This window comes from Nothobranchius furzeri, chromosome 8 (genome assembly GCF_043380555.1).
Source record: "Nothobranchius furzeri strain GRZ-AD chromosome 8, NfurGRZ-RIMD1, whole genome shotgun sequence".
In the NCBI taxonomy this organism is placed as follows: Eukaryota; Metazoa; Chordata; class Actinopteri; order Cyprinodontiformes; family Nothobranchiidae; genus Nothobranchius; species Nothobranchius furzeri.
In genome coordinates, this window is record NC_091748.1 from 50,209,693 (window position 1) to 50,235,343 (window position 25,651).

At 41.0% G+C, this 25,651-nt stretch overlaps 1 protein-coding gene across 1 annotated transcript in view; it reads right to left on the bottom strand.

Moving 5' to 3' along the window:
* polrmt (polymerase (RNA) mitochondrial (DNA directed)) overlaps window positions 1-25,651 on the bottom strand; it is an 83,707-nt gene that overhangs the window by 25,706 nt on the left and 32,350 nt on the right. The window contains exons 7-15 of the mRNA XM_015971590.3: window positions 25,420-25,587; window positions 24,789-24,959; window positions 19,398-19,637; window positions 16,732-17,517; window positions 16,395-16,517; window positions 14,808-14,930; window positions 13,293-13,472; window positions 8,277-8,363; window positions 4,377-4,490 (exon numbers count right to left, since the gene is read on the bottom strand). Coding sequence (XP_015827076.3) covers window positions 4,377-4,490; window positions 8,277-8,363; window positions 13,293-13,472; window positions 14,808-14,930; window positions 16,395-16,517; window positions 16,732-17,517; window positions 19,398-19,637; window positions 24,789-24,959; window positions 25,420-25,587 — 1,992 coding nt within the window. The remainder of the gene's footprint in view (window positions 1-4,376; window positions 4,491-8,276; window positions 8,364-13,292; window positions 13,473-14,807; window positions 14,931-16,394; window positions 16,518-16,731; window positions 17,518-19,397; window positions 19,638-24,788; window positions 24,960-25,419; window positions 25,588-25,651) is intronic.

The following is a 25,651-nucleotide window of genomic DNA, read 5'->3' on the forward strand; positions in this document are numbered from 1 at the left end:
TCTCCTCAGACGGCTCCTGGATGTGTTGCCACATTAGAGACAGGAACAAGAGCTATTCAGCCAAAGTTTCATAATCAGGGAACATTTTCTAAGTGACAAGTCTCTCTGAAAGACAGGGTTTGGAAAACGCTTGCTTCAATCGGAGGAATCTTCCCGCATGCGCTCTGGTTCTGCGACGCGCTCCATGCCAATCTCCACATCTTCAGATCACTGTGGACCTTATGTAGTACACGCTGACAGTGAGCTGCGCTGAGCAGTGTCCAGCTCAGATGTTCAGATGGGAATCTTTTCTTGAGTGATTTAGTGTTTCAAATTTTTTTATGAATTCAATTAAAAATAAAGGCGCCCGGCCCGTGTCCGAGGTAATTACACAGTCATTGGCCCGAAGCCCGGCCCGAGGGCCTAGGGCTTCAGTGCAGGGCTCTAGGGGTGGTATCCACTAGAATTGGCTGTCAACAATTGCCTTTGGTGCATTTTATCAGCCAGAAACCTGTAAAATGTTATATTTTCTGTCTTTCTTTCATCTACTTGTGCGGCCAACAGCTCTACGTGTTTTAACCATGATGACAGTTTTCATTTTGCTGCTATTTAGCTCCGTTAATTGACAACTAACAGATAAACACACGTGGTCAACGGGGAGGTGCGGTCCAGCCTGGGGGTGGGGGGCAATGAGTCTATAACCTCTTCAGCAAGCCTTCGTAGACATCTGATTACGCACAAGCAGGTGAACAGCTCAGGTTTACATGGAGCATAGCAAATGTGCGCTCAGGACACAGCAGGTGAAAAATTCCTAATTTCAGTGAAACTGATTAATTGCACTGATTAAATGTTACTGGGGGCCTCTGTTCAGCTTGTTTGGACTAAATAATAATTAAAAATAAATGGAAATGTAATGGTATTATTAAATGTTTATTTATTGTTATTTTAAAAATGAAAATGATGAGGAAAAATGGATCATGTGACCTGTGGATGCGAGCAGGAACCTGACTCCTTTACACAGAGAGGACATTAGATCATCAGCTTTTAATCACACCATCAACTAATAAATCCAGTAAAATCCATCTGACGGTTCCCTTGCGATCCACTGAGAGTGATACTGTATTGCAGCTCGGTCTGAGAGCTGGTGCACAGTATTAAAAAGTAACAGTGAATATAAGCCAGAGTGACCTCTGATTGGATTAGTATTTCCCAGTGCTCTTAGGCTATACTTCAGCTACTCCATCTTACTCTAATTTCCTCAGTTTGGAATAAAATCTTGGATTACACGGGTCAGCTTCTGTTTTCCATCTCAATGTGCACACTGAAAACCTAATAAAAAGCATTATTCACTTGCACGCCCAAGTTTAGCTGCTTTCACCTTACTTAAAGCTGCTCTTCTTTTCACTGTTTATCACTCTTCACCTCTCTCTAGAGTCTAATTACAAACAACCCCTCAGAAAACACATTGGCCTTGGATTTTCAATGCAGAAAGGAGACTGGAGATTACATTTAATCTGGCTATACTTGGAAAAAAGGGTGACCTTTCTGCAAGTTAGTTTAATTTTTGTTGCTCAGTGATGCGAGTGGATTAGAGGATTATTGTAGAGGATCAAGAAAGTTATCTATAAGCATAAACTAAAGCTCCATTTAGGTTATCTCTGCATCCAATCCTTTATTTATTTTAAGGCCTTGAAAAAGACTCAGCTTATCGTCTTCCTTGCCCGAGCTGGACATTAAAAGAACCAGGTCAAATGAGGGACTTGTGCCCTGCAACAACAACAGAGAGACTCACTCTCAGGGGATATTCCATCTGTCACTCTCACTCTCTTACACCTGCTAACAAGGTGCCACTTTCCCCTTTCAGCCAGCTTGATGTTTTACGAAAAGAGCGAGCGGATAGTACTGGAGTCAAGCTACCCACTAGTTTTATTGACAGCCTGAGGTAAACATCCATCTTCATGTTAGTAACACTTTGTATTTCTTTTTCTTTTCCTTGCAAGGCATGAACAACACTGTAATATCTGGAAAAAGGCTGGCACACATTCATCATGCTATCTCTAAGATGTGTTACTGTCAGGGTCTCCATAGTGACAGACGACACATGAGATGTTGCTGAGCTCCATTAAAGTTGAACCACTCACAGTAATCGCAGTACATCATCAGCGGCGCTTCAGCAACAGAGACATTGACAAAGACAACGTGAGATGGAGCTTATACAACGTAACCAGGACTTCAGACTCCAGCAAAACTTACATGATTGGAATATGAAAAGCAGAGAACATCCAATTTAAATAAAGAAGTGAAAGGGAAACTACAAAAAGAGCCATCACCGGACCAATGAAATATTTTGTACAAAGAACTTCATGAACATGTTTAGTATCGGCCATGGGACTATTACAGGGTATCTGCTGGTTTAAGGGAGCCAAATTTAAGACTTTTAAGACCTTTTTTAAGGCCACTTTGACCAAATTTAAGCTATTTTTTTAAAGTAAATTTAAGCTATAATTTCCAGCTATTGCCTGGAACCGGTGCTAACCACATTGCAAACGTAGGATTAGCCATCCAGTTACCATTAAACTTGCACTTCCCCATGGCACAAGCTCCCACTAGCTTAACCAGCTAATGTGCTCATCTAAAAATAGGCCCTTTCACAACCAACTGAATGTGTACGGTTCCGCTTACGCCAATATCGTCCACAAAAAAATGCTGAACACTAACTAGAAATTCAGGAAAACAAAATAATCTTGTTTATTGGGTCTTTGGTAATTTAAGACCTTTGAAAACTGTAATTAAGGATTATTAGTCATTTTTAAGGATTTTTAAGGCCTTCAGTTTGGAAAAGCTAATTTAAGACTTTTTAAGGACCCGCGGATACCCTGTATTACAACTTAAGAAAAAAGTCCCCTTTGAGTTTATTTATATGTCAACCTATCACCGAAAAAATCACAAGGAGCTTCTCAAAGACAATTGTAAGTAAGAATGTAGCAAATGTGGAAACCCCTCCTGAGTTGTAAAAGGGTTCTGGTTGCTTTTTGCCAGACACGTTTTCTTCCTACTCACTCCTCTATGCCTTCATCGTGCTCTATTTGTCTGCAGTCCCATGACAATCTCAGTAAATACACCCATGATTGCTCCAGATGTTTTTCTCAAATCAAGTCAAGATGCAGATTTGCACAAGAAGATCACATAACACTGACTCAACACAGACAGCATGATGGGGATGTGAACTAGGCACCAGGCTAGAGCAGTCAGTCCTGCTTCAACAAAGCCACCCTGCTAAATGTAGATCCCACATCACTGATAGGCTGCTACCACAGGCCACCAAAGTCTTGTTTAGGATCGTTTTCGTCCAAGGTCCTATTAGCAGTAGTCTTGTTATATGATGACAACTGACGAGTTCTTTATGACATAGGAAAATGTTTGTACTGAGAATATTTAATCAACTCAGCCTTGAAATGTCTAAAGTCAAAGCAGAAAAGGGTCTGAAACAGAAGATATTATTGTGTCACCTTCTGCTGTGGTGATAAAAGATAACACTGATAAAGTCAAATGATAAGGTTTCAATGAAAACAAATTATTATAAAAATGTGAAATGTGCTTTATACTTTCCTACTTTTTCATTTTCTCTAAATTGCATCCACACACACAGAGAGAGAGAGAGAGAGAGAGAAAGAGAGAGAAAGAGAGAAACAGAGAGAGAGAGAGAGAGAGAGAGAGAGAGAGAGAGAGAGAGAGAGAGAGAGAGAGAGAAACAAGATTGTACTTGGCACGTTACAATTCTCTAAAGAATTAAAAGTTAGACTGCAACTGTGTCAGCTCTGCCACAGGCGACTAAACGTCCAAGAATAAAAAACTTCCAGAATTTATTATCATGTTCATTTGAAATTCCATCAATGTTCTGTGAAATATGTTATATGGAAATGACACAAGAAGGTAATCAAGGAGATGATTTAACATATTTTACTACCTCCAGGAGTTACTACTGAGAGAGACATTTATGTACAAAGTAGGATCAGATGAAAATTAGCAACGTTTCTTTGATTTATATGGTTTGAAAGAAATAAATGAGTAATTCATGGATGCAATGTTTGTTTTATGAAAAGGTAATTTGTGGACTTACTGAGAAAACTGTGTAAGCTGAGAAAAAAATCTCAAAGAACAAGGTCAGTATAAGAAGTTCAGAAAATAGAGACACCTACTGTTTTGTAATTGCCTGACCTGACTCATCAGTGAGGAAGCAACTGCAGACATCAGGCTGACCACATCTAACCACGTTAACAGCTTTGCCACCACTTCTGCTAGCTAAAAAGCTACTTGCAAAGGCCACTTTTCAGTTAGACCACGTGTGAGCTCTGGAGCTTAACACCAACAGTGGCTCATTTGAGGCTGAAGCTTACCAATTGGCGGCGTTTGCGGTGGTAAGGCTGAATGATGGGTAAACCCAGGGGTGTCACCCACTCCACAGTGTGGCCAGACTTGGAGATAAGCCTGGCACTTTCTGTCAGCCAATCCTGCAACAGACAAATGCCAGCAGAGGTAATGGGAACACACATACTGATGAGCAAACACAGAACACATTTAAAGCACTGTATCAGTTAAATGAGTGCAAATATTTGTTGTTTGTTTGTGCATCTGAACATACTGAAATCAGTGAAATGAAACTTTTCTGTTCTGTTGGACCAAGATTTAATAAATCAGAGCAAGAAGCTTTAACCACCCAGGCATCAACACTTCATATGTGCACTAAAGTTTTACATCTTCTGCTCTGCTTCGAGGAGCTGCAGACACCTGTTGCAGGCTTGATGTGGAACAGGTGAGGGGAGTGTTGCTAGCTCTAGAAACTGCTTTTGAATCAAGTGTTTGGCACAGTTTTTAGATTTACCAACGGCTCTCTCTCACTCAGACACAAATCCTAGAAACTAGAGGTAGGTAGCCCTTGGACCAAAGGCCTCTCCAATAATCAGCACTCCTGATTGCCCTGAGCTAGGGCTGCTCAATTAATCGAATTTTAATCACAATTACGATCTGAGTTTTGAACGATTATAGAAACAAAACAAGCCGATTATTTGCTCCTCCCACTTGCACTGCCCTGAGTTGCAAATGAAGCGCTCCTCCCTACAGTGTTGCCAACTTGGCGACTTTGACGCTATTTCCAACAGCTTCTCAGACCCCCTTCTTGACTTTTTAAATCTTAAAAGTACCTAGCGAACACCTCAGAAACATCTCTGGTAACCCTTAGCTACTTTCTGGATAACTGTCGTCGACGTTTCCTGCAGGTTAGCTAAACACTCCGCCTGCGCTCCGGACCGTTCTTCAGGACATTAAGAAAGGGAATGATGTAGTGATGTGTCGGTCACTAAAGAAACGGCTCTCAGAGCCGACTCCCTGTTGGATTAACCAGAGTGAGTGACACACACACCGCACCTGCGGACTCCTGAGCCACTAAAAACGGCTAAATGTGTGCGTGCGGCGCGCTAAACACACGTGCAGCTTGGCCCGATTACTGTGAGACCAAGTTGGGGGGTGGGGGGTGCAGCTGTGGTTGGGACAATTATTACATTAACTGATGGACTTGTAAATAAATAGTTTATAAATAAGGTAGAAATAAGTTCCTCACGCTGATAACTAATAACTAATCTCTCTGAGGACACAGTGCTAGTGCACGCTCCTACAGCACCTTGACATGACTCAATAAATGTTATGCAACATTTTGTGAACATCAATTTATTTGCATTTATTTGTTATGAATGCCACTGTATAATTCTTGCTGTCAGTATTTGCAAGATATTGGTATTTGGGTCTGTACTGGTTAGACTTAAATGAGTTAAACCAAGGTCTACAGCCCTTGGGTCATAGACTATGAGCTATAAGTATATTGGTCTTTTTATACTGGGAATCAGGAGTTATTTTAGTGATCATCTTGTTTCTTATTTCTTTTTGTCCTGATTGTGCCCTGAGCAATTTTATGACTGAATAAAAACAAATGAAATCAACATAAATTGAAAAATCGTCCCAAACAATTGAGATCTCAATTTCAGTCATAATATTTGTGATTATTGTTTTTGCCATAATCGAGCAGCCCTACCCTGAGCACACCTAAATGAAGGTATGATAGCAAAGACACCCGACTGGAAGCTTAACAGTTTCTGGAGGAAAAAAAAAGATAAAAATCAGCAACTGACTGGTAAGGGGCTGATGACTAAGAGTGGACACACAGGAGGTCAAACGTTTGCTGAAATAATAAGAGTTGATAGAATAAATGGGAGATCAACAGAGAATGCAGCAGAGGTCAGGGATGATGGGACTGAGAACTGATCAGACCCTTTTTCTTCACACATACTTCATCTTCCAGTGAAGTGCCAGAGGACGTGACCTATAAAAAAAGCAGCAGGTGCAAAGTCATGCACACGCACGCACACACACCAACACACACACACACACACACGCACACACACACACCAACACACACACCAACACACACACACACACACACACGCACACACACACACACACAGCACGCACACCAACACACTCACACGCACGCACACGCACACGCACACGCACACACACACACACACACACACACACATACCCCCACACACACAGACACCCCCCCCCACCCCCCCCCACCCCCCCCGGTAGAAAATCAAAATACTGCATATGGTAAGTGACCATTTTATTTTTAATTATTGATCATGGAATTACATTATGAAAACAGAATAGAAAACCGTTTCATTACTAGATTATTATTAGCCAGCACATTGAAATGCTTCTGTGTATGAAATGTGCTGTATAAATAAAGCTGCCTTGTCTGCCAATCGATAGGTGAACACAAAGTAAATTTTTATTTTATTTTATGCATCATACTTTAAAGAGTTTATGGAGTCATAATGGCTTCAGAGTAATTTATATGTAATGTCAAAGCTGATTACTTTCAGACTAATACAGTGAAAACTTTCAAAATAAACCTATAATATCATATCCTCTGATTTTTCATGACCCAGAAAATTAGTAATAATGAGATTTTGTGCAATTTAATGAAAGCTGAAGATGTAAATTGCAATGATTCACACCATTAGACCGTTTATTATTCTGTTTTAACACATTAATTCGTAAAGCAGTATTGTTGCACGGGTCTCTTTGGAAAAATGTAGAAAATTAAACGTAATCAGGCAACCGGTAAATCATTAATGAGGCTTAATCCTGAAATCACTATAAACAGCAACTATACGAAAACTGCAAAACCAAACATGATTAATATCATATTTTCTTGGGGTGTGAATCTTACGACTCATGAATCAATTTGATTCCGATTCTCAGGCTGAAGATTCGATTCAGAATCCATTCTTGATTCAAATCGAGTCACAATCAATAAATACTCTACCAAAGACTGTCAATCCCAGATTACTTCCTTCTGTAAGTTACAAATCTTCCAGGTGTCTGTGATGTAGTGAGTCATGAATATAATGAAGGAGTAGGTTCATCCATGCATCACTGCTTAGAATAATACAGTACGGACGCCACTGACTGACAAACTGTATGAGTAGCGTTCTCGGACATTTTGGATCAGTTCAGAATCTTTATAAATAAGAAACTTGATTCATACGTGAATCGATTTTTTCCATTTTGTTTCTATATTATGCTCCAGTTTTCACTGAATATAGTATAATGACAATAAAGGTCTGATCTTGGACACCCTACACCAACCAATACTTTGATATAAGTTGGAAAGTCTTATATGGTACGGCCAATTTACGATTATTATTTTATTATTATTATTATTATTATTATTATTATTATTATGTCTTTTTAACAAACTACATTTGTTGTTTTCTTTCTTTTCTTTGTAAATTCAGCATTGTTTGACCTGTTAGAAAAAAACAAACAAAGTGAAATAAAATGTAATAAAAAACCTTAATCCTGTAAGCATCAGGATCCAAAATATCCTCTGCAAATAACACCGTGTCAAACTACACAGAACCCCTAAATCCAGAGTTTCCAAATATTGGGAGCCATTTCAAGAAGCAAGGGACACTTCCTGGGTTTTCAGGTTTAGACTGGGCAGTCTCAGCAAGGAGCCTGATCACACCAGTTCTGAGTAAAAACCAGCAACTCACTATTTCTGGCATCTGCTCTGCATAACATCTGATTTGAACCTGAAACAGCACATCAGAAACAAACAATTCAAATAATATTTGTTTTAATTTCCCCATTACTCTGGAAGTAATAATGTTGGGTTACTTTGCAGAGAGGGATTTTTCCAGCTGTTTGTTTTGCTGCACATAAAATCAGCTCACCTGGATCTCTCTGGTCCCCGTAAACATCTCCTTTAAGCCGTTGAAGACCAGACGCACCAGATAATGAGATGCTTCCCAAACATGCTCCTGGAAACACAAACAATAATTATGCCCTGGTGTACTTCTGGCCTGCAATACATAATTTATATTAGAACATATGATTTCAAGGTTTATTTGGACTGATAATTATGATTGAAGTAAATAAGTAATAAAAACTACTATTTTCCCCTTATTTTACAAAGTATGTATGAACAATCTCATCCTCCCGTCTACTTCATCACCCTATAATCAGTCACAATTACAAGTCCATCCAATTCCCTGTTTAAACTATTAGCGACATTAGGCAAAAGTCTTCTGCCTAATGTTGTTAACATTTTAATGAATGAATGAACGAATGAATGAATTATTGCATGCCAGTATATTAAACAACCAACAAAAACAATACTGTACACAATTATGTTACAATTATTGTAATAATTATATATTATCTGCTGTAAATAACTGTAGCAATAATTATAACATAACTGTGTACAGTATAATTTTTGTTGTTGTTTTTCATTGTTTGATATACTGGCTTGGAATAAACCATTTATTCATTCAACTATTAGCAACATTAGGCAGAAGTCATTTAGAACAATTTTCTGGGTTTGGAGGTTTAGAAACACAGAGGCCAGGATCATGCTGATGTAATAATGAAATACACACCAAATGCTGTAACAAATGTTTTAGTAACAGATCAAGATTAAAGATTAAAGTCCCAAATTTGTCACACACACACACACACACACTTGTGTGGTGAAAATTGTCCTCCGCATCTGACCCATCCCTGTGGGGTGCGGTGAGCCGCAGTCACGGCTGCGCTCGGGAACTATTTGGTGGTTTAACTCCCCAATCCAACCTTTAAGCCGAGTGTAAAGCAGGGAGGCATTAGGTCCCATTTTTATAAAGTCTTTGGTATGACCCAACCAGGATTTGAACTCCGATCTCCCAGTCCCAGGGCGGACACTCTACCACTAGGCCACTGAGCTAAGCTGAACAGGGCCTATATTAATGCTACAACAGCAAATCTGTCAAACAAGCTAGCTTTAAACATGTTTTCATGTCTCTTTACAACATTCTAAGATAGCATAGCTACAAACATATTGTGAACATAAAAAAACAAAAAAATAAAACATAAAGTGGGTCTCTCGCATTTGTCTAAAAAGTTCCACCAACTAGGGATGGGTACCAAATTCTGTACTTTTTAAGGTACCGACCGGATTCCACAGTACCGACCGAGCACCGATTCACTTCATTTGAAGCGGTGCCTCGTTTCGGTACCCGTCCTTCACAACGAGAACTTGCCTAGACAGCTGGGCATGCGCAAGAGCGTTATGTCGTCGGTCGCTGCGAGCCAGTTGTAAACAGAGCAGCATGGTAGAAAGAACGCACGCTAAAGCTTGGGTCCACTTCACTAAATGTGATGGGTGACTGGGTGATGATGAAACCAGCGACAACGATCTAAGTGAGACATCCTCATCTTAATCTGCTCCGGTAGGTAAATAAAATGTAAGATAACGTTAGCTTGATATCTTAGCTTCCGTTTCGCTAATGGTGCGTTCGCTTTCTCCTCGGAACTCCGAAATTCCAACTAGAAGAACATGAACGCGCTCTAAAGTTTGGCTTCACTTTACTAAATGCGACGGGCGATTGGGTGAAGATGAAACCAGTGACAACGATCTAAGTGTGAGGCATCATTGTTTTAATCTGCTCCAGCAGTTAAATAAACTGTTTAAGATAACGTAGCTTGATATGTTAGCTTCCATTGCCACCATTGTTATCATCTAATGGTGCGTTCGCTTTCTCCCCGGAAATTCTAACTTCCCAGTAGGAAAAATCAATTGAAAAAGGACGGCAAAAGGAATGAAGATACACAGTAAATTTAGTTCACAGTAAAGATGTTTGCTTCAGTTTAATTATCAGCTTATAAAACTACAAGGACAATGTTAAAATACAAACAGTTGTATGTTATTTATTGTGATATTTATAGGGCTGTCGCGGTAACCGCAAGAAGAAAATATCGCGATATTAAGAAACCCACCGCGCTGCATGACGTGCCACCGCCATTACCGCACTTGATTAAATCTCGCGACAGCGCATGCTGAGAGGAAAAGTCCGCGCTGATCGAGGAGATAGTACACATGGAAGATGGAGGGAGCGGTGCTAGTGCGTCAGCTGCAGCCCAGCCAGACCTTGGAGCAGGCAGTGCTGCCACCAGCGGCAAAGAAAAAAACGCTTAGAGACCTGCTGAAGTCACGGACAAGGACGTCTTCTGCAACTGTTCCGAAGAGAGTTAGAGCCGAGCTGGAGCTCACTCGCTACCTGCAGGAGGAACCCATTGACCCTAATGAAAACCCTCTGACATGGTGGCGCAACAACCACGAGAGATTGCTCTCCAAAGTCGCATGTAAGTACATGTGTATTTGCGCAACAAGCGCACCATCCGAGAGGGTTTTTAGTGTAGCTGGAAATGTTGTCACCCCTCTCAGATCCTCTCTCAAACCGCATAAGGTTAACATGCTGGTGTTCCTTGCGCGTAACAAGGACATGACCGAGTTATAAATCACAGTTACGCCAGGGACACACCGGCCGCGGAAGCGCCGCGAAAATGGGACCGCCTTCATTCGGCGCCCTTGTTAAGCTATTCTAAGCGTCTGATCTGAACTGAGGAGCGGCGAGCAGCGAACGAATTTCGTGAGCGATTCGCTTCTCGGCGCTTCCGCGGCCGGTGTGTCCCCGGCGTTATTCTTGTGTGTGAAAGTGAAATGACAGTGCCTGGGACATCTCATTTTGTTAGATGTTGAAGCCAAATTTGCATTTCAAAGTTAAACCTCCTGAATGTTGTTTTTAAGTTCAGTCAGAGAATGCCGTTACTGCCCTTCGATCTGCATTTAATAAAGTGTCAAAAATGGCCATGTATTTTTTCTAACATTTTTTAAATGTATAAGCACAATGTTTCAAAGGAAATATTGCCATGAGTTTAGTAATTAACAAACAAATTTGCTAAGTACATAAATAAAAACGGGGTGCAATAATATCGCATACCGCAATATTGAGCTGCCCTGACTCACCGCAGGGGGAATTCCTCAACCGCGACAGCCCTAGATATTTATCAAATATGGTTATAAATTGAGAAAAATATATATCTAATTATAAAAGAGAATTAAAATATTAAACACTCAAAAGTTTCGAAAATTGGTACCGTTAAATACCGGTATCGATTCCTAGGTACCGGGAATTAGTACCGGATCGATTCAAATGTCAAAGGTACCCATCCCTACCACCAACAAAACGGCTCGGACATAAAGCCAACAACCGGACCATCCAACACTTCTGAATTTACCTGAGTCTTTCACTCATAACACACTTGTGTATTTTGCACCAGAACACCAGTGGTGTGAGAGGTTCTCTGCTCAATAATATCTGAGAAGGAGAAACAGCCTGCTGCTACCACTTCAACTTTAGGACAAACCAACACGAGTCCCAGAAAGAAAAACACCATTTGAGGTCACGGACAACAAACAAAAGGCATTTGGACCTAGAAAACACTGACTGATGTTTAGCACTATCTGGACATGGCCAATGGCTGACAGAAAAGGAGTGAGTGTTCCATGACTGTGTTTGGATTCAAAAGCTAGCTTGTTCTGTAGATTTGTTATTGCAGCTTTAAGATGCATTGTGCTGTAAGTTTCCTGCTCTGGTGTTTAAACAGATACGATTCAGCTATTAGAGATTATATTTTTTAACTAAAGGATGGCTGTTTCAGTTAAAAAACAAGGTTCATGGTTAAAATCAGGTGGAAATATCAAACATAACCCTTCCATTATTATCTTCCTAAATCAGCATTAGAGGTGGGTGAGCTTAGAAACTCAAAATGAGTCTAAAAAATTCATTATGACTCAGTTTAAATACATAATTACAGTAATTGTGCACATTTATGGACATTAACGTATCTGGAGGGCTGAGAAATTGCCATGAGCCCATTTGGCTTCCAACCAGGCATCATCTCCAGAAGTTATCTTTCCTTTAGGGTTCCACATCACATTTAAATAAAAGCTGGTGACGGTTCTCAGTCTTCCAGGCCATGGTAAAATAAAATGGGCTAGAATGAAGGTAACTGGACTTCTTTGGTTTCTTGAAGACGTTTCACTTCTCACCCGAGGAGCTTTATAATTAATGGACAAAGCTCTTTCGATGAGAAGCAAAACGAAGAAACCAAAGAAGTTCAATTGCCTTCATTTAAATTCCTTTATGTTTAAATGAAATTACACTTTCAAAGTACCTAAATGTTTGGAAACATTTTTACGATTATAATGTAAAATGTGTTCAATAATATAACAACAAATGTTTGTCTTTTCTTATTTTTATTTTCTTCGTTCTTTACATTCTTTTGATCATTTATTATTGTTATTACTTAACATTTTTTTCTGGACTTTTTCTTCTAACCAGGGTTTTAGAAAAGCCTAAAAGCTCACCTGCTGGTGTATAGTATGGTGAAATGAACAAAGTTTAAATAAATCTGGGCCAAAAAGAACAGAAAAAATATTAAAACATTATGAGAAAACGAAGGAGCTGAGGTGGAAAAGTAGGAAACCAGAAGAGTGAAAGAAAAAGAAACACATTTGGATGTGTGGCTTTAAAATCATGAAAAGATTGCTGAACTTTTCATGATTTTTATTCTTGTGACATTACAAACTCCTGCAGAGACGTTTAACACATTGTTTAAAACTTCAGGAGTGAATCAGATTAAATTAAAACTTAACATAATCTAAACTAAAATTTTAAATACTTCTTATCTTTTCTAGTCATAACTGCTGCTTTAACCTCCATAACGCAATCCCTGCAATGTTATCATGCAACTTAAAAAACAAACTAACATTTAAACATTTCATTATTCATGCTGCTCCCAGTGAAGCTAATTCTCAGCTGGATAAGAGAAAATCTCCTCGCTCAGCACCACTTCCACCACCACTGTACCTGGGGGAATTCATCAGTCTCCTTTAGCCTTTTCTGTATCTGCAGGCGTCCCCCAAAGCGAGTGACTCCGTACACCACAGTCATCACTGTCTGCTTCACCACCTTCCTGTTGATGAAGCCCTCCAGCACCTGGGCGATCTTCAGGCCTTTCTTTGCATCTTTAGCTCTCAGCTCCTCCACCTGAAACGCATAGATTTAAGACGACGTTTAAGGTTATTTGCTATCATATGCAAAAGATGAATGTATCATTAATTTTATGTTAATTACCTTTGAACATCTATCATTAAAATGCAAAAACAAACAAAAAAAATGACTATTTTTAACTAAATCACCATACATTCAAATTAGGGATGTAAGAAAATATTGATATGGCAATATATCGTGATATTTTTTCCAGCAATATTATATCGATATTCAAAAACTGTGTATTGGAAATATCGATATGGCAATATATCGTGATATTTTTTCCTGCGTTTATTACATCAATATTCAAAAGCCATGTATCTAATCTTTGAAAGCATTTACATGCAAACATTTGTGTATTTTCTTTTCGTTTTGTGCAATTCAATTGCCACCCGCTAGTTGGCAGCAGTGTGCAACGGGTTTTGTTTCCACCATTGAAATGTAAATCCCTCCATCATGGGTCAGATACCTCATGTTAAACATGTTACGAATCAGTTTGGACTGTTCATTGAGCATTCTTACAATAAATTCAGTAAAAAAAATTGCTTGTAACGTCTGACTGGATGTATTGCAATATATCGTGATATATCGTATCGTCTCCCCTGTATCGTGATATGTATCGTATCGCCAGAATTTCAACAATACACATCCCTGATTCAAATTAGTATCTAGTTTTCTGAAGTAGAAGAAGAATTGTCAAAAGAATCCCCAAAAATATTTCAACAATTTTCCCAGTCAATAAACAAACAATAAGCAGCAACAGTTAACATTTGAGAAGTGGAGAACTTGGACGTATCACACTTTGATCCCAGAGTTTCTGAGCGTACTCCTACGAGCAGAAAAGATTTATTTATCTTGATGCTTTACTACATAAGCCTGATATCATCTTCACTATTATTTAAGGATAATTGCCGAGTCCAGAGAAAAAACAAAACATGGTGAGATAGAACGTCGCAGCAATCTGACAGCGAAAACGCTCTCTGAAGAGTTGTTGCTCTTCTTTAATCCTGTTCAGAAATTTCTGAATGTCACAATGAGAACCAAACTTAAATGTATCTGGAAGCTGAATAGTTTCAAACTTTGCAAGAGCGCAGAAACTTTAAGCTGTTAAAAATAAGACTCTTTCTTCACCGTGATGCAAAGCACAGGAAACTCGGATGTGGAAAATATTCTCAATGTGCAGCCTGTCACTCACGGAACTCAGAGAGCCATCTGAATGTTAACAGCTGAGCAGCTGCAACGCGCCTCGCAGAGGCACCCTACCACCATTCTGTTGCATAAAGGCGCGTTACAGAAGGGAACAAAGTACAGAAACGGCCCAGTGCTGATCACCTGCTGTGCTACTCCGCTGTACACATCCTGGGGCACTTCACAGGGCACCAGGTTGACTGACGTGGCACCAATAGTGTCTCTGCCAAGGGCAGCATAGTGCTGGAGACCGTTACAGGAGCCATCCTAGAGGAGAGGAAACGAGACGAGGGAAATAAAAGATGTAAGCAGCGCTGAGGAGAAGACAGAACAGGCACAGAATCCTTTAAACCTGAATATCACCCCCCCCATCAATGCAAATATGAAATATGGTAAATGTACTGTATTTGTATAGCACCTTCTACACCACCCCCCCACCCCCACCACCCCATGGCGCTTCACAACACAAACAGTCATTCACATTCACACGCTGGTGATGATGAGCTATGATGTAGCCACAGCTGCTCTGGAGCGCACTGACAGAGGTGAGGCCTGACGAGCACAGGCGCCACCGGTCCATTCGACAACCACCAGCAGGCAAGGCGGGTCAAATGTCTTGCCCAAGGACACAACAGCAGCATTGTCTTATGGAAGCATGGATCGAACCAACAACCTTCCGATTTCTGGACAACCCGCTCTACCTCCTGAGCTACTGCTGTCCACATGTCAGTTATGTTTTTAAATTTGGGAAATTTAAAAACATAAAAACATTTTTCTGCTCTGCTGAGAAGGTGATTGGCTGCAGCCTTCCATCTCTCCAGGACCTGTACGTCTCCAGAACTCGGGGGCGTGCAGGTCGGATAGCAGCTGACCCTTCTCACCCGGGTCACAGACTTTTTGAGCCGCTTCCCTCGGGCAGGAGGTTACGGTCCATCCGGACCAGAACCTCTCGCCATAAGAACAGCTTCTTTCCATCTGCCGTTAGACTTGTGAATAGATTATAAATACACAACCATGCTCGTCTTTGGTACTTGACATAACGTCACGTTATCGGCCATATTACCTTTACCTGCCATTTTTATAGCAAAATTTTATGCTAGTTTATTATATTTTATTCTACTTTATTCTATTTTTTAATTATATTATTCATGTTATATGTAGCACGTTAGTACCGAAGCAAGTTCCTAGTTTGTGAATCGTTTGTTCACTAACAATGGCAATAAACCTTTTCTGATTCTGATTCTGATTAACACAAATTACTGGTGGAAACATGATATGAATGACCTGTGCAGCTAAAAATACTCACTTAAAGCTTAAAAAGGCATTAATCATGGCATTTCTGCTAAGATGATATCAGTACAGCTGACAATATTGCGAGAACAAACTGTCTCCAACAGTTACACTGACTGAGTAATGTTTGGTAAGGAAGAGCAGAGGCTCAAATGTCACGCCTGAGGGATGGATACATCAGGCTGGCTGCAGGACCAGGCCACATGGCATCAAATGGACTCAGATGGCTGGGAGAGTGTGGGCCTGTTAGCGACCAAACAGCACTTTCTATTTTTAGAAGGGTACCGAAACCTCTGTGCCATTTTCAGCCTGATAACAAGAACAACATCTAAGAGCTCAATTTGCTTCCCCCAAATTATTAGTGCATGCACCGTTACAGATAAATGACTCAACTGTGTGTACATTTTAGCGAGTGAAGCAAATAAAAGTGTTTTCCAGTACCTGGTGGACAGGGAAATGAGAGATGAACTGGGATGGATCAGGTGATCTGACTGCGTTGGCTATCTCCTTGCAGCAGGCCAGCGCCTGCCATGGCTCGTCTGCTTCCATCCACCACTTCTTACCCTAAAAAAAAATAAAATAAAAAAGAAACAAGCGCATCATCCTGCTTAGAGACCCTTTGTGGAAAACATGATGAAGTCTTCTTTGAAACATTTAGATTTTACTACTTTATAGACTTTGTCATCAGGAAAACATTTTATCATCCAAGAAAGAAATGAAAGTCGATTCAAAATTCAAACATGGAAAAATAAAATGTGATTACAAAAAACTCACTAACATTCAAAGGGTTGTCTGCAGAGTCCAGGATGTCTTCCATTATAGTGTTGGCGTAGTCCAGACGTCCCTGCAGTGAGCTCCTCTTCTTTAACCCCGTCAGGTTGACTAAGTGGATCTTCAGCCAGTCCAGGCCTTTTGGACCGAGAGGCTTCCCCTCTGCAAACACGAGCATCGCCCGCGTCACATCACTTCCAAGGTGATTGAAGTAAGGAGGACATGGGTAGGTGCGTCCCCTGAAGTCCATGTTGTGAGGGAACCAGAAGATCTCATCGCGCATGTGATGAGCAATGGAGAGTTTATAGAGAGCATCCGTACGCAGGCTGTGCATCTCGCCATATTTCTTTCTGGCATTGATCGCCTCCTTTTTCATGAGGGCTTTCTCGCTGGATGTGTAAGTGGGGTCCTGAGGGTTGAAGTGGGGGATTTTAGGGGCTTCTGACAGCGGTGGAGGGATGTCCAGCTTTTCAGAACCACGATCATTAAAGATCGAGATAATGGTGTCCAGAACCGGTTTACTAATCTTCCAGGCACAGTTTCCTAACTGGTTCAAGGAGTCAAAGACTGCATGGAGGTCCTGGCATTTCTCCAGCAGCAGGTCATGCTGGGTGGCTCCATCCGTGCTGCGCATCAGTTTAGTCGGTGTGAGAAGATACGCTCCAAACTTGAAGGAAGTCCAAGGCACAGGAGGGCATAGCATCGGCATCACGTAGGAATCAAAGGTGAGCTTGTTCTCCACAGCCTCCTGTTGCATTTGAGTCAGGATGGGGTGGGGTTTGATGAAGCCAACCTGGGGGATTAAATCATCAAAACAGGTTAATCTGGAGACCTTTAAGGGTGTTTAATCCATAGTAGGTAGATCTCCAACCCACTAAGAAAACGGACTGATACAAAACATTTAAAATTTGAAAGAAACCTTTAAGTGTAATTACATGCACCAGATATGAGCTAAATAACATCAAACAGCAAAAATTAGTCAGTCATTTCTCAGCTGAGTTGTGGGGAGCTGGTGTCTCACTGAGAGAGGCAGGGGACACCCTGGACAGAGACACACTGGACAATCAACCAGTCATACACTCACACCTATGGACAATTTAGTCACCAATTAAGCTAACATACACATTTCCGGATTATGGGAGGGGTCGGGAATACCTGGGGAAAATCCTAACTCTCCTAACGTGCTTACTCTACACAGAAAAGCTGCAGCTGGGATTTGAATCTGAAACTTTCTGGCTAAGGGTGGCATTTCTACCTGCAGCGCCACCATACAGCCCTGCAAGTATTACACGACTATTAAATCCTGCAAAACGTCATCGGATTTCTTTTATTTCAATGAAATGTGTTGCAGAATCACCACGTCAAAGAACACATCGATCTCCCCACCACCGAGCACATTTATTCACGTCTCTTCCTTTCTTTTGAAGTTGAATTATCATTTTTGTAATATTTAATTTTGTTGTTCCCGCTATCTGGAACGTCATCACGACCCAATGTTTATCTCAACAAACCCACACAATAAAATATGAAATTCTTGCTGATGTCATGACAAATACAAAATGACTGGGTTTATTTCTAATAAGGGCATGACATAAATTTTCTGATTTGTAAAAAAATGTGGTGGGCAAATGCTTTGCCTTTTTTAAAATAAAAGCACTGCATATAAATATCACGATATGTTGACGGTAACCAGAGAGAAACACCTCTGCATTGCTCCAACGAGACAAACCTTCATGCTGCGTGTACAATCATTAGGACCCCCACCCCGATGGGATAACGACCACAGGGTTAGGGTAAAGGGAAAGGTTGAAAAATACGAGCCTGGATATGAAAATGAAACAAGTCAATCTGACGGCAATTCGCCTCACCACTCAAGCACATCGAGTTCAAACAATCCACGATTCTGTCTCCATTTCTGTCTTTTTCTCCGAGCACGAACACATCGCCCTTCTGCTGGCTCCCACGGCAGTAAATCAGTGAGCCAATTAAGAGGACACTAAAAAAAGGGGATTAGGCTGCAACCTTTTCATCTTACTCAGCTGTTACAAATTCACACCAAGGGGGAAATGGTTTTTATAAATCACACTCTTTGCAGGTTCACGCTGGAGAGGGCACTCGAGTGTTCAAGGTAACGAGCTTCCGAACAATCTTTGTGACCAAAGCGAAGGTCGAGTGTTTTAGGTAGTTTATTTTGTTCCTGTTTCTTTACGGCTCCCCCCTTCCTTTTAATGATAAGCTTGTGTGTACACCCGCTCAATCAGACTAACTGTGGATAATTACTACTAAATCAAGATGAGTGTAAATTCATTTAACTATTACAGTATCATTAAAGTGGGCAGATATTCTCCGTTTTAATGTTTTACCATTACTGCAGAGAGAATGCCATTTGCTGGAATTCAAGAGCACATTTTCCCACCTAAATTCAAGATGAAAGGGTATTTTTTAATGGTCAGCGTTAATCCTGTTAGCAGCTATAAAAGGTATTTGAGTTTTATGCGAGTTAGAGTTTTAGCAGAGAGACGAAAAGACCAAAAAAACCTAGACACGAAGCCCCAACTCTCCCACGCAGGTGAGAATCCACACCAGCTCCAGCTCACCTACTCACGTGTTCGAGCGAAATCCCTGTGGGAATCGCACACAGAGCACGTGCAGAAACTCACTCTTCAACTGTACCTGTTTGATGCTGCGGAAGGTGTACATGTGGTAGAGGATGGGGATGAGCGTCCTGTTGTGCTCCGGGTTCAGGATGTCGCTGTTGATTTTGAGGTTCTTCACCATCAGATCCATCATGTAGGTGCCCAGCTGAAGAGTTAGGATGTGAGACCAGCTCGTTTCGCCTCCCTGCAGCGACGGCCCCGAGCTCTGCTCCACCTCCAGTTTACACCACTGCTCCCTGGGAAGGGTGATGCACTCCTGCAGCAAATAACACAACAGCATTCAACGTGTTGTTAATGTTTGTTCATTAAATTTGAACTAAAGCGTTTTAATTGTCTCCAGTAAGGAAGCTAATCTTTAATTGCAGGTGGGTTTGTCTGAAATCGTTAAAAATGGATGCATGAAAAAGTACAGAAAACCACAGGTAGGTAGGAAACTATTCCGATGAGTTGCATAACAGTATAGTCTCATTTCTAACTCGTTATCTCATCATTGGAATACTTTCAACTACAAAGGTTGCATATAAAATACTCTATAATAACAAGGACCATAACTAACTTCTAGTCTCGCTGAAATTTTAACAAGCTCTTGCTCATTATAATCTCAACCACATAAGCATAGCCCCCAGGTGAAGCTGAGCCATCACAACACTCAGGACAGGGCTGTACACTCCCATTAAGGAAACACAGCCAGCCAAACGGGCCTCGAGATGATATCAGCAAACAAAGGCTGAACACACAACTTTTTGTTTAGTTGAAATAATAAAAACATATAAAACAATGTTTACAGCACGTTTTTATATTTTATTTAAGAAATCTGAAGAATAAATGAGACGTCTGAATGAGCCCAAATAATGACAAGACCACCACCATGTTACCTGGTGGGATGAGCTACAGGTGTACAGCTAAGATCGCCAGATGTCCCAAAAAACAGATATTTTTCTACGGTTAGGCCCGTCATCCCTCCATTCAAAATCCCCAACCAAGATGGAAATAAGCAAATTTTCTGTTGTCGGTATTTGCTTGTGAGTGTAACTGACCGGGTTTTGAGGTTCAGCAACGTCACTGCTTGTGACTTAAATGCTCTTCCATCACATGTGCAACCTTTGTTTACACTCACTTACTTGTTTGTACAAGCTCAAGTAGAAGATCACAAGCAAAAGATGATATTAAGGATGGTTACTGCCCACCACCTATTATTCCACGTCCAAGGAATGTTTTACAACAAGACGCCAACGATATGGGGAACAACTGCCACCTACAGGCTTGGTATGCATACATGTGCTTCATAATGCACTGGATTTTTGCTGAAAATAAGGTGGTGTGTACATAGACTAAGAATGAACTATATGCCCATATGAGACTGTACTTATCCAGATGTGTAAGACGTTTTGGAGTCCTCTGACTCAGAAAGGCGCTATACGAGTGCGGGTCATTGACCATCAGTCTTTTACGTCTTTTCACAAAATTTTAACATAACTTTTGCCGTCGTTCGAAAATAAGCACTTTATTTTACTGGTAGGGATCTGGACATTTTTTTTTGTTTATCTTTTTTAATCAGCTCCAGTGTAAAGTGAAACGCTGTTTATCACATAATGTTATAAATTCTGCGGGGTGAATTCTGGCAAAGTCAGCAACTTGTTTACATCAATAAACAGCAGCAGGGAAAACATAGGCTAACATTTGTATGCTAGTTAACACTTAACTTTGCAAATACAACTCTATGAGCCCCACCTAGCTGTGCTAAATCTACCCACGAGTGAACTGGGCTTGAACCAGTGGAAACAAGGCTAAACTGGCAAAAATAAATCAATAAAAAACAGTCTCAGTCACCACTTTTCCTCTCCCTGCAATTCACTGTTGCCTCACCTAGGTGCGCTGCTCCTTCTGATAACTGAACTGGGGTTTAACTAGATGAAGCCAAGTTAAACATCACAAAATGATGATTGGTCCTTGAGACGTGGCAGACGTGTTTACTTCAGCTCCTACTTGTTGTGCTCCAATTCCTCTTAAAACCTGTTTTTTCCTGTTCTTGATCTCTGGATTTTGTGATTTTGTTGGAACTTTGTTGGACCTTTGTTTATTTTTTGGATTCTTTGACTTCTTGGACCTTTATTGGGTATACAAATTCTTTCTGATCTGACAGAGCTAGCTCAGCTACAGTGTAAGCAACCTTGAAGCTATCTTGAATGTCTGTCCTCCTGTTGCTTCTGCCCCACAAAGATGCCTTTATGCTTTCTAATGCAAAGGATATACGACGACTCTGCTGAACTGCAAAAGAAGGAAATGGTGCTGGCTAGTTTTAGATCTTGTTTTCCTGGACTGTCTGAGACCATTGTCAGTCAGTTTGAAGATAAAACATCCACGCAAAACTCTCTACTCCAAGACACCATTGCTTGGGATCCCTCTGCCCACAAAATCCGACTTCCAGCTCTACTCCTGACCAATTTTCATCTTGGTCAGAGGTTGTGGTACGTGATCCCAACTCCCACCTGACCTCAATCTTTCAAACCGCTTCTCTCCACTTGCTGAGGAACAACCAGCTGATTCCTCCAGGCCTCCTTCCCTCCCAACCATCTGATCCCATCCAGCAGGAGCCTGTAGTCCGGAAGAAGAAACCTCCGCAGTCTCTCCCCCCCCAGACCTCAGCCTCTGATACCCGACGCAAAATACTAAAGGATGCTGTGCGTCGACACTCTGCTGGACCTCCTGCCCTGGCTCAGGAGGTGAGCTCTTCCACGGCAAACCCTCCAGTTTCCCGACACCACAGGAACCCAAACCCAAACCCAGAATCCTCCACTACTCCACGGGAACACATTTCAGGAGCTGTCTACACCCCGTCCACTGTTTTCACCTAACACTTTGCTGGTAGGTGATTCAGTAATCAGGAATGTCCACTTTTTTAACGTCATGACAAGATGTTTTCCATCAGCCACCACACCTGCTCTCCTGGTCTGCTGTACTCCATCCCAGCTTCAGTTAAAAGAGTGATCATTCATGTGGGATCAAACGATGTTACACACCGGGAGTCTTGTCATCACTCAACAGCATTTTAACCATCTCTTTGACCTTGGAATGCCTGCTTTCATCTCTGGCCCGATCCCCACAGTTTCTCATGGATATGGACTTTTAGCCGTCTGCTCTCTCTCCACTCCTGGCTTCAGTCTGCTTGCAGGTCCCACAGTTTTGGCTTCATCAATAATTTTAACCTGTTTTGGAACCGTTTCTCCTTTTTCAGGTGAGAAGGTATTCACCCTGACCGGCATGGCTCAAGCCTGCTAACCGCTAACATCCGGTATGCTGTGCAGTCCCATGGACACTCATCTATGGTGGATTCCCTTCCACAGACATGACGGTTTACATTCCAGAGATCTTCACCTCCTTCGGCCTTTGCTCAAACCTCCACTTCAAATAACATCCCTCCCTACAGTCCTCCCATGATGCAACAGTCTTCTGTGTGTCTTCCAAATGTCACAATTCCCAAAATGTTGTCTTCTGCTGACAAACCCAAAAGTTTCTCCATTCCAGTTCATTTATCAACCAGCAAAGACATAAACTGCATTCATGGCCGGAGAACCCAGAACGCCAGATGTTTACGACCTATCCCTCTCCAACAGGTTAAGAAGGCAAATGTTCTCCAGGATTCAGTTCAATGGGCCCTATTAAATGCCCACTTTATCTCAAACAAATCCTTTATTTTAAATGATCTGTTCACCAGAGAAAAGTTGGACTATTTATTTCTTACGGAGACGTGGCAGCAAGATGGCTATTTTGTACATTTCAATGAAATATGTCCACCAAACTGCCCGTCGTGGTGGAGGTCTTGCTGTGGTCTTTAAGGACAAACATGTCTGTAATCTGGTGAAAAATGGCCCTTTTACAACTTTTGAATGTCAGGTCATCAAAGCAGGGTTACAAAATGTATTTCACTGTATTTTAATCTACCGACCTCCCGGTCCAGCTGGCCCTTTTCTCTATGAATTAGCAGATTTTCTATCATCAATGATCAAACTAGAAAAAGTTTTAATCCTTGGGGATTTTAACTTACGCATTAATGATCCTAAGTGTAGCACAGCAGTGGAGTTCATGTCCATTATGGAGTCTTTTAACTTAGAGCAGCACGTTTCAGGCCCCACACACAAAATGGGCCACACTCTAGATTTTGTTTTCTCATTGGGACTAAAAATCAATCATTTACATGTTGAAGAGGTTCATGTGAGTGACCACAGCTGCATTTTCTTTAATGTCCTATCTAATGTTGAATCTGTCCCTCACAACCTAAAATCAAAGAGACGTTTCATTAATCAGTCAGCAGTGGATGGATTTTCTAGATTATTTGACAGCAGCTCAGTTCAGGGTGATGATCCAAGCTTGTTTATCCAGTCATTGGATAAACAATGCTGCAATATCTTAGATAAAGTAGCTGCTGTTAAGCAGGTTATTTTTTCTAGCAAGAGAAAAAGTCCCTGGATTAATCAAAATATTTAGTCTCAGAAGGACATGCAGCAGAGCCGAGAGACGCTGGAAGTCAACTAGATTAGAAAGTCACAAGCTGTACTTTAAAGAACTGATAACATCTCTGAATGAGACGGTGAAAACTTCCAGGGCCACTTACTTTGCTCAGCTGATTGCTGTAAACAAAAATAACTCTAAAGTCCAGTTTGACACCATAAACCAGATTGTTTCACCTCACGCCCCTCTTATGCCAGTTTACCCAAGGTCTGACTGTAAAAACTTTCTAGAATTCTTTGAGAATAAAATCAGAAACATCAGGGCAAATTTTTCACCCCCATCTACTTCCTACCCCCCCCATCCAACCCCCTCCCTCTCAATCATGGTCTGTCTTTACTCCTGTAGATTTCCAGGACGTTTGCCTCATTCAGAAACACATGAAACCAACCTCATGCCCTGCTGATTTCATTCCCACTACCTTGTTAATCAGGATGTTTGACCAAATTGGCCCATGCATTGTAGATTTTATTAATTGACAATTGACAAGAGATGAAAGCAGGCATTCCACTGCTCTTCAGAAGGTCAAAGAGATGGTAAAAATGCTGTTGAGTGATGACAAATAATTTACTTTATTTTTCCTGATGTTAATCAAATTCTGTTTTGAGAGCATTTTGATTTTATGATGTTAATCTATTTATGATTTTATGACTTTGTTTTATTTTATTTTGATCTATGTGAAGCACTTTGTGATTCTATGTCTGTTATAAGTGCTATATAAATAAAATGTACTACTACTAAAAAACATGAGAACAAAAAACAATTTCCCTTTCTTTAGTATTCATGTCGCTCTCTGTTTACATGCTTTTGCCCACCAATATAACCGATCTTTCAATGGCTTCAATAACCGGTTAAACACAATTTGGAAAACATGCATCCCTACTTCTATTGTTAGTTTTACCTCGGTATCTTTAGCCAGAAGTCCTGTGTAAGCATCATAAATGGTTCCCAGCTTTTCCACAGTCTCATTCCGGTACTTTTGTTGCACACAATACTTCGCGTAGACCCTGTTTCCCAAATCTCTGGCCAAGACTTTCAGCAATTCCCCACTAGGAGGCATGTTGGAAACACTCTGGAAATGAACAGAGCACAGTTCAAAGGGTCAGAGGCACAAACACAGGTAAACCTTCAGAGCAGAACAATAAAAGTCTTGTTAAATTATAAATTCAAGAGTATTAAAGTGTAACATTTAAAAACTCTGGTTCAGTCACCTTTAAAATATATAAAACCATAACTAAAACAAAAAGGTAATAATGGCCTTTTCAGCAACATGATTTGTCTGTTTAATGCATCTGACCAGAGCATGCTGTGTCGGGCTTTGCTGCCAAAACTCAACGTCTGCTACATTAATTTGTCCTTTTACAGACTGCTACAGACAACTGTGACTCAACCAATCAACTCGTCATCTTACTGTTGGTAAAACATTCCATCATCAATGAAAATATTTCCTTCAAACACAAAGAAGTCTTTGCTACATCCTAGACTTCTGACATTTTGTGGAGCGTTGGGTTGGGCGAGCTGCCTCGTATTACCTGTATCATAATGTCAACATACTCCCTATCCTCCAGCAGACACAGATAGGGATAGAGGTTAGGCCTGTAGTTCTTGGTGTTGGTTTCAGCCAGGATCATCTTGCTCTCCCTGAGGGCCTGCAGGAGAATCTTCTGCCACTGCGCCCGCTGCTCTGCCAGCAGGCCCCTCTGAAAGGAAACACAACTGGAGGTCAGCCACCCAAAAATGTTGACATGAAACAAACAGTCTTAA